The 10,465-nt window shown below is 41.3% G+C and overlaps 1 protein-coding gene across 1 annotated transcript in view; it reads left to right on the top strand.

The window, feature by feature from the left end:
* The first annotated feature begins 5,781 nt into the window (after positions 1-5,781).
* Positions 5,782-10,465, top strand: part of LOC102200240 (E3 SUMO-protein ligase PIAS1-like) — a 52,897-nt gene continuing 48,213 nt past the window's right edge. The window contains exon 1 of the mRNA XM_005746819.1: positions 5,782-5,834. Within this exon, the coding sequence (XP_005746876.1) occupies positions 5,811-5,834 (24 nt within the window). The 5' untranslated portion in view covers positions 5,782-5,810. The remainder of the gene's footprint in view (positions 5,835-10,465) is intronic.

The following is a 10,465-nucleotide window of genomic DNA, read 5'->3' as shown; positions in this document are numbered from 1 at the left end:
AATATGTCTGTGAGCACTCCTGCAAGCTCCCCAGAAAAGAGTGATTCCATTGTAGAGTTTCAGACTTATTCGAATCTCCCAGACAGTAATGACTTTAGATTACCAGGAAATTGATTACATGCTGGGTGGAATAATAGATTGAATTCATTTTTGGCAAGCAATCATTTAACCCACATAGCAGACCAGTTTAGACCAGATCTGTAATCAAGTTGCTTCTGCTGGAATTTAATCAGCTCTAGTTCACTGGCACTGATAGCACAGTTTTACAGATGGTAACAAGATACAAGTTTCTACATATGAGATGAGATCTGATTGTTTGGACCACCTTTTCTAGCAAGAGATAACCTGTTTTGAGAACTAATGCTGACATTAAAGCCCCAGTAGAAAACCCATGCTTTACCAGTAAAACAAAGCTTTTTCACTGCATGGAGTTTTATAGTTTTATACATGCAGCAAACTCACTTCTTCCTCATCACTGTACCATCTGAGTCTGTATGCATCAAAATTTTAAGAATTACCTTCCAAATGATGACACGGATATAATTTCCTCAAAATGCGCTGCCAGTAATGACTTTTGTAACAGTGTGCAAAAAATCTAAAAGATACTCTGGATGATTAGAAGCATGTTATTCCCAGAGAAGAAACAGTTTTTCAATAATGTACTCTGCAATGTGTGGTTCTACATCATCTATATTTCTATCACGTTTTACAAGCTTTTTAAGTGTAAAATCTTTACATTTTTAATGTGACCAGTTTTGGGAATTGGTAACAGTCTGATAAATCACAACCAGGGCACCCCTGATACACAGAGGGGTGGAACCGGCTCTTTGTTTAAAAAGTCAGAGTCTCTCATCCTATGAGCATTACGCAGTAGACAAACGGTGCTTGGGTAGAGCTGGGGAGGAGATTCACCCAGCTCTAACTGCTTTCTGGTCCTCATCCTCATCCTGCTCCCTCTGACGTGTGTTTGCCAGGGTGGCCTTGTGGTTAAACATGAATCAGTCACACCCGTTATCAGCAGCTCACCTCTAAATTTGTGCCTTTAGTAACTAACTGGGTTAAAATTCATTCATTTTTAAGGATAGAGTAACCTGGAAGAACCCTCTGGGTGATGTTATAATAATACACCGTTTTTTACCTTTACTGTTTCACAAAGGGTCAAAAGGTGAATTTAGACTTTTCGAATGCAGGATATTTTATTAAAGCATTTTAGAGCAAAGCAAAAGCCAAATCAAATAATAATAATCACATAATCAAATCACTTGAATTATACTTATCTAATTAATGTACTCTGAACTAATGCTGGTTTCTAATCTTCCTCTTCTGATCTTGAGAAGAGAGAATTTAGAGGAGAGAATGGGCACATCCAGGCCTGAAGATGCACTTATCTCTGTTTGTGTTGATGTACTCCCATAGAAAGGGAGCCTAATACTTGGAAGTTGTATTCCAACGCGGCAGCAAAAAAGCCAATCTTGCTGTATTTTCCAACTGTGAACTCCCAGGGCCGGATCTTTGGATGATGACCTCTTATGCAAAGATCTGGAGGAAGATCAACCCTGAGTGTTCATAGGAGCCACATTTTGTACTGATTTTCCCATATAGACCTCCTCCTCTCTCTCATCCCCTCCTTGATGTCCATGATCATAAGATTTTGACATCTACATCGCCCTATTTTAAATCACACCCTGTTGCTTCTCTCTCTCTCTCTCTCCTTTCACAAACATGATTTAAACTAAAGTTCAAACATTAAAATCACTTCATTACAGTGGTTACATTTTTTTTTATTTTCTGTGTTGTACTCAACATGATCTGTCATTAACTCCATCACATGAATATAGTTTCCTTTATGTCTGATTCAGTTTACATGTTGTTTTACTTCCATTCATGATTTATCAATAGCACAGTCTCAAATGAATATCATGACTCTTTATGATTCAGACATAATTTCTTTTTAACTCAGTAACATAAGAATACTTTTTCTCACTTGTTCTCTTCATGACTCTGTTTGTCAATCACAATATATTCAATATCATTTTATTTTTTAAATTATAAACGTCAAAGTCTGAGATTCTCTGAGATGAGCGTCTCCTTAGTGTGTCACTCACTCCCCCCTCCCATCCTTCTCGCAAACAGCCGAGGTCATCTTTAGCACAAGCAAGCCACTCCATACCTAATCTCAGTGAGAGGCCTGTTATTAGAATCACTTCATTACTCTGATCTTATTCTTTATATCGGTTAAACTCATACGTGGCTATATTCTGATTAGTATAGAGTATGACATATGAGTCTGATTTATAACTATCAGCAAAATCACATGTAAATTATGATTCTGTGTTTATCAGTTGCGCCATGCATCGTATGAATGATGGACTGGAGACACATTTCTTATCTTCCACATTCCTGCAGCCAGTCTCACACACACAGACGCTAATCTGCCAAAGTCGAAGGTGACTCACACCAACGCACACAAATCCAGACATTAGGGTTATTCTCATTACTCAAGCTACATTTCTCATTCTTTATACTAATTTGATTTACACGTGATTTGACTTGAATACGAAGCACATATGGATAAACTCTGTTGAATTTAGGTTGAATTTAAAGTCAATCTCTTTGACATTTGTTTCCAACACAGTCAGGATGCTGTGTAAAATTTTAAAAACAAACAAATACAAAAAAACAAAACAAACAAACAAAAAAAACAGAATCTGGAAAACTATATCTTCATTTTGAATTTGATGCTGGCAGGATGTTTCAAAAACACTGGAACAGGAAAACACACCAGTGCTGGTTCTGGTTCCAGGTGGAGCATTTACCTATTAACTGAATTAATTAGCAACACTGGTGTCACATGTCTTGATTCAAGATCAATAATCCAGGTGAAATCCCAGAAGGCTGATTCAGGCAGTGTTGGGACTAACGCGTTATTAAGTAACGGGTTACAGTAACTACGTTATTATTGTACTAACGAGCACAGTAACTAGTTATTATGGCAAAATCAGGAACGCGTTAATCGTTACTGGGATTTAGATAGGGTCGTTATTCGTTACTCCGTGTGGTGGCTATCGTGGAGCTTCCACAGATTCAGTAACATTAGCAAGTGGTGGAGGCCAGCAGGTGGATGAGGGAAAGGGGATGCAGGAGGAGCAGAGACCCGAGGCGGGTCGCCAGTCTGAGTGTCAGGAGAACTGAACTTCAGGTAAGAAGTTATGACCTGCAGTCTATCTGGGTCAGATATAAACCAAGTTTAGGTGTAGTTTGTTTTCTTTATGCTGACTTTTTCGTACTGCGTGCTAGCTAGCATGACGGGGTTTTATACAGCTGGGTGGGTGCTATGTTACTGATGTTGAACTTTATTTTATTCATAAGGTTAGTTAGTAGAGTTGCGAACCATCCCGTAAAAAACGGAATCGTCTCGTATTCAGAGAAAATATTACGCGTTTTGTATTGAGGTGAAAAGGAACACAGTTTGTCCCGGACTTCAGCTACACAGCAAATCCAGCATGTCCAAATTAACACTGTCGGATTTGATTTCAACACTATTAAAGTGTCTATATGGGTCCACACCAGAGAGTGTTAATTTAACTCTTTTTGGAGAGTTGGTACGTTAACTCTGATTTAGTGTTAAACACCAAATCTGTCTGGAGTTGATAATTTAACACTTGGAGTTTATATATTAACTCTCAAAGAGTATTTTAGTTTAACTACGTAAGAGTTATCTTCTAATTCATTCTAAAAAGCGGGAATTTTACTGTTCTGAACTTCTAGAAATTTCTTTTGGAAAAAAACATTTACTAAAAAGACGCAATGGTTTTTGAAAAACATTTATTCTGAACTGTGCAGCGGTGACGCTAATCAGAAGGCTAGTCCAATTTCCCCAGCCGTTTACTTCCGGCCTACCCGACCTTCTGAGGACCCGGCCCACGTAGACCGTGAAGGCCGGGTCCTCAGGAGGATGCAGCCCATGAAGTTGGACATGACCTTTCTCTCGGCTGAACATGGAACACACTCACACGCACATATACGCACGTACACTGACACAGACCTATACTCACCCCCTCCAAACGCCTTCGAAGCTTATGTCTTCTATGTAGTGAGATGTGCTGATTCAAGTGCTATGTGCTGAGGTGGGGTTTTTTTTCTGTCCTCAAACTGATCTCCCTGTTGGAGCTCAGTCTGGGGGAGTTCTATTTTCTCCGTCTTTCCTCATGTTGTGCATTTTCCATTGTTATACCTCTCTGACCTGTCTTCCCCATGTGATGTTGTAATGTATGTATGGTCGGAAGGGTTGGCTAAGGTCGGCAGCCTTAACCCAACAAATTTCCCACGCGTTGGACTAATAAAGGTTATCGTTATGTTCATGGCAAGAGCAAAAAGGATGGGCGAGTTCGTGCACTGATCAGTGTATTTGGACTTATCCTCCTTTGGGATCCACACCCCCCTCCGCTTGTCTCCACTGTTTTGCTACCTTGCCCCTCCTCCAAATCACTAGTCATTAGCTTTGGACAGTTCTTATAAACTTTGCAAGGTACTCCTCCCCATCAAATTCCTGCTCTGGTGCAGATGGGTTAATCAGGGCTTGACACAGACCAAGATTTTGCTCATATTTCCATTGCCAAGAGTCGTATTTCTTTGATCCATCTGGTAGGATTCTCTTCCACCCCCCGGTAGGTTGACTTGTAGCTTTAGTAGGATCTTCCTCTTGCAAGATGCAACTTGGAATGCCACCCCTTGCTGCCCCTGTGCCGTCTTTCCGAGCTGTCTGCTGTCTTTCCAACTGTCACCAATCTATTCTTGGTGGTCAACCTGGTGGTCACTGGTAATTCCAGAAAACAGCTGATGATACATCATCTGGTGCCCCTGGACAAATCATCAGTGATGTAACCTGGGGTCATTGGGGTTTCGGGTCTTTCAATAATCAGACCCCTTCTCCCAGGCAACCCCAGCTTTTATAAACAAATATCTTATATATCAAGATAATATGTCAAGATAAAAATATCTCGCTGGCATGAAATTATGTATTGTATATGAAATTAGTATATATTCAAAAAAAGAAAGAAAGGAAAAGAAAAAGAATCCTCATTTGTTTCAACATTTAAATTTGAAAAAGGTCCAAACTTTTTTTTTAAAATGTTGAACATTTTAGAGCAGTGTTTTTTTGTTTTTACTTGACTGACACGAGCTGTTACATGCACAAAGGAGGTTTGCAGTGAGTTTTGTTGAAATCTTTAACTTAAAAAGATTAAAGCAGTTTTATTACTGATTGCAATGTTTTGAAAAAGACATTCTGCTCTACTCTCTCATCTTCAACTTGAGTTTAACATACTCCAGTCTAAGGTCAGCTGATCAGTTGCTTGTGGTTGTTCCTAGAAGCAGACTAAAACACAGAGGAGACCAGGCCTTTGCGGTTACCTAAACTTTGAAACAGTCTGCCTTTTTACACTATTACCTCTGCAACACTCAACATTTTTAAAACCCATCTGAAGGCACATCTTACTCCCTAGCTTATGATTGAGTTATTTTTGATTTTGTGTCTTATCTTATATATATATTATTTTTCTTTTCTTTTTTTCTCAGTTTGTACAGCACTTTGGTCAACCTGTGTTGTTTTTAAATTTGCTAACTTGATTTCTGCCCTATTCGATTCTTTTGTAGACTATTCTAGTCTATTCTATAGACTCATTTTGCTCCTGTTTTTCCTTTTTTTAAATTTGTGCACCTAAACGCACCGCTGTGCGCGCTCCTGCGGATTCTCTGCGCGTCCCAGTCATGTGACAACACCTCACCACGCCTGCGCAAAGAAATACAAGATGGCGGAGAGTGCGGAACTGAAGGTAAGGCGCAGCCTGAAATCATTATAAATTTACTCGGTTGCGAAGCGATCGATTGTTGGGTCACACAGTTCTTCAGGGGTTTAAGTCTCATGGGGCAGAGATCCTGTCAGATTTTGTGTTTATTGGGCAAAAACTGCCGGAACTTTATTGAACCCGCGAGCGCCAAAGCTCGCACGAGCATGTTTATGTTGATATTGAGACGCGCTGGTTTGGCTGAACTGACCGTTTTCTTCGGCACACCAGATGCTGGCAGGGCGGTATTCACTTCACAACCAGTCTCTACCTCCTCTTTAACCCCGAAAGAGACGGTTCTTCTCCTCGCGGCAGGGGCAGTTGTCTCCGTGCCGACGCTCGGCTCGTAAATTCGGAGAATATAATGTCGGTTTGCAGGCTTTGACGTGCCGACAGCCTCCAGACTGTCAGTGTGTGTGTGGACATGACAGCGGCTGCGCGCCTGTTGGTTTACGTTAGAAATAAGTCCCCTCCGGATTAATGAGCACTTATTAATAATTAGAAACTGTCGTGCGTGGTGTCCGGGCAGAGGCCGAGTGTGGCCGCGGGCGGAGTAACACTATCCCGCCAGCTCAGTAATACCAGCGACTCCTCCGTACCTGTTGATACACGCACAATAAGACGCACCGCTTCGCCTAACGGTGCTCCTGCAGCTGGTTGCCGTTATATCAGCACCAGGTGCGGCTTCCTCGCCAGGGCATCCGACGCGCACCTTATGCGCTGTATTGCCTTGGCAGCGTGGCAGAGCCCAGTTTGAACATATCTAACAGTTATTGATCAGAGTCTTGGGCTATTTTTAGATCCCTCCCCCCTCCGGTGTGTTTCCACTGCCTGTCCGGGATCTGTGGATCTATACATGCTCCTTTGTGCCAGCTGCTGCTCAGCTGCACTCACTATAATGAACAGGTTTGTAGATACATCCTCTGCCTATATTGAAAACACACGTGTGGTCTTAATATAAAGCTTTGCAGTTCATATTTCAGATATGTATGAATGTGTGTGTGCAGCTCTTTTTTTTTTGAGACACGTGTTTTCTCCACATTTTTATTTTCTTAAGTGCTTGCAGTAGGGCAGCAGCTGCTGTTTATTTTCATTGTCATTTAATCAGCAAATAGTTTTCTAGATCTCCCAGTGGGAAAGAGTGCGAAAGCCTAATCTAAGAAATCACCTGCAAACAGACTGTCTAAAACATAGAGACCCAGGCAGTGAACTGATGATCAGCTTTTTTCTTTAGATTTGCCTTTATGATTACCTGTCAGCCCACAAACATGGCTCTAGCCCTCCTTGTGGATTTTTTTGGATTGTACTTCAAATAAAATTTGAGTTCTAGCACGATGTGATGAGCGTGTTTAGCATCATGTTTGGAACGGGGTAACAGATTTGTGCAATGTTGCACCTGCTGATATGCACGAAAAGAATGGTGAGGATTTCTTGCATTGATCGCTGCTGACTGTTCAGTAATGATGAAATGCTGATGAAACTTCACACCGAGTATTTATAGATTTGCAGCATCATACAGGAGCCATAAAAGGTGCTGAGGAGGATCTGAGAAAGTGATTTATTGGTTACAGTTTCAGGTCTTTGAAAGTGTTAAACTTACAGTGGTCATGCACTTACGATTTCCCGTGGACAGTGTCAGATCAGTGACAACTCAGCTGATCTGTGGTATTCAGAAATTCTAATAAAATTAGAAAAAGGGTTTATGCAGCAATGGCGTTAAAAAAACAACACTTTTTTTTTTTTTTTTTGCCCCCTACTTCTTGAACTGTATGGTTGCTTTTTGTCCTAAGTGTGTGTTTCTAGAGCTCTGCTCAAACAAGTAAGGCAGTGAACTTGTTTGAAATGCTCGACCTGAGCTCAGTGTAACAGCCCAGTATGCTGTTACACTTGGTAAACCTAAAAAAAGGTGCACTTCACCTGTTAAACGAGTAGTTGCTTGCCAAACCTCCTGTGTGAAAGGAAGCGTTTGATCACTTTGAGGGGCTTTAATTGCGTCTTTCTTAGAACATGTTGAGGTAAGAGTGAATCATTCTAGTGCAAATTTCAGAGTGCATTCCTTCCATTCCTGGAGCATTTTAGTCAAATGGCTCGTGAACAAAGAGTTTTCCGAAAGATGCACTTTCTTGCTGAGTAGCGCAGATTCTGCAGTTTTGGAATTTGCTATTAATCCAAAGTATGTCTAAAAAATGAAAAACAATTTTTAAAAAAAGTGAAGCCCGGAGCGATTGTGGCTCAAGAGTTGGCAGTTCGTCTTGTAACCGGAAGGTTGCCGGTTCGAGCCCCGGCTCGGACAGTCTCGGTCGTTGTGTCCTTGGGCAAGACACTTCACCCGTTGCCTACTGGTGATGGCCAGATGGCTCGATATGGCAGCCTCGCTTCTGTCAGTCTGCCCCAGGGCAGCTGTGGCTACAGCTGTAGCTTGCCTCCACCAGTGTGTGAATGTGAGAGTGAATGAATAGTGGAATTGTAAAGTGCTTTGGGTGCCTAGAAAAGTGCTATATAAATGCAATCCATTATTATTATTCTTAATATCGCATCTCAGACCTGTGGCAACTTTTTAACAGCTGCTTTAACGCTGTAAGATTTCAGCACCCATCAAAAATGAATGCAATTAGGCAGAAATTGGGCAAAGGGAAAACAAAAACAATAATAAAGCAGGCATCTCTGCTCCTGGAGCTCCCACACAGCTCTCTGCAGAGCGTGGGCATGCATCATAGACCTGTAATTGGCCAACAAAGCCCAGAGGAGGTGCAGGTTCAGCTCCTTTTCAGGAATTACAGTTTGCTGAAAGGTTACAGAGCCAAAATCATACCCTACCCCTGCCTTAAACAAGTGACATAGACACTGAAAAACACTTTATAAGACGGGTGTGAAAATAGAGTCAGCTCACAGTTGGGGATGATTCACGGTGCACCCATGATAATTTTAACACAGCTAAAAATAAAACCAAACTAATTTTATCTTTATTTATTTATTTGTTTATTTATTTTTCTGTTTAGGCCAAGCTGCAATTCAGATTTGATGACGTTTCAAATCTTTAATTGAAAAGTGGCAAAGCACAAAACGGCTGCTTTTCTAACAGACAGGCATCTATGTTTCATTTTCTGGATTTGAAGTTGTTGTTTTTTTAATTAAGCTTATACGCTTTTCAGCACTTTAAGGCTTCACTTAAACTCATTTTTGCAGGATGATGTGCTGTGATTTGTTTTATGTTTCATTGAGTGATTTTTAGTGTTTATGTCAGAAAGTTCCAGTCGCTCACGGGGATGTGAGCAGATCAGATGAGCTCCAGGACATCACCATTTTAATTCCAGCAGCTCTTTCACACCTGAGATTTTCTTTTTAAGTGTTATTTTAACGAATTGAGGGTCTCTTCTGTTCTTATACACCACGTTGTGGTTTTGTCACTTTGGGTGGCATCAGATAGCTGAGATGTTGTGCACTGGGTTGGCTGGTCCTACTTCTGAGCTTTTTGTGCAAGTGTGGAACTGTCACAGTGTGTGAAAGAAGCGAACGGCATTAATGAAAAGGAAAGCGTGTTAAAATCGGCGCTCTGGCAATCTTTAAGCACAGCTCTCTGCTGTACGAGACGTACCGCTGCAGCAAATGGTTTTCCATCATCGCAGTCGAGCAACAAATGTGAACTTTCTGATGTTTAAAATAAGAATCTGGTTGATAGCCAGTGCTCTAACAGTGTTTGTGAATATTTATTGTCTTTTATTTTTATGCCGGGGAGACAAATATTCATTATTAATGAATAACTGTCACAGCGTCTTTGAATGAGGACAAATTGAGCTGGTTCACAAAAGAAGGGAAATAATCAGATTCTTTTATGAGGGAACTTGAAAAAGAAAGTAATTGGCTTTTTTCCTGTGGAAAAAAATGACCAAAAAAAGAGATTAAAAGTTTTAAATTTATTTCCAAATGAGTCGCTGGTTATTTTTGCTCCTTAATGAGTTAGTGGATCGAGCTGTAACGGCAGCCACAGTTTGGACGTGTCTGCTGGATTGTTTTGAATGTCACCAAATAATGAGAAATATCTATTGCAGTGTTCCTAAATGTCAAGGTGACTTCTTCAGATGAAAACCCACTCCGATTCAGTGTGCTGAAGAAATGCATTTGTTTTGGGTTGCTCTAAGAAACCCCCCCAGAACTGTCATTTTTAGTTCTGCTACACACCCGTGAGCCACAGTATTACAGCTAATCTACAGATGAAGTGCATGTTATAGTTATCATGCACATGCAGCGAACATCTTCGAGTGGACGTGTTGTGTATGGGAGAAATGGGCAGGTGCAAAGACCTGAGGGCCAGCTCGTTATTGCCGTGCGATTGTTTTGGACCCGAAAGGATCCGCAGCTGACGTCTGAGTGCCAGATATCACAGCCACCTTCAGAGGTCTTGTCCAAGCCTTGGCAAAAGACCAACAGCATTAGAGGTGGGACATGCTGTTCTGGCACGTCACTGTATATTGGTTTGCACTGCTGCGCGTTACCTTCAGGAGGCCTCAGGCTGTTTATTATCATACTTTGTGTGGCGAACTGCCGCACGAATCTGCAACGCATCCATCTCTCAGACGCAATCCACGATTGTGAAAGCCTCTGATGTTGCCAGACCCCCC

This window comes from Pundamilia nyererei, unplaced genomic scaffold (assembly GCF_000239375.1).
Source record: "Pundamilia nyererei isolate P.nyererei 1_Seehausen unplaced genomic scaffold, PunNye1.0 scaffold00184, whole genome shotgun sequence".
Classification (NCBI taxonomy): domain Eukaryota; kingdom Metazoa; phylum Chordata; class Actinopteri; order Cichliformes; family Cichlidae; genus Pundamilia; species Pundamilia nyererei.
The sequence above is the reverse complement of the archived record's forward strand: the minus strand, read 5'-3'. Positions and strand labels throughout refer to the sequence as shown.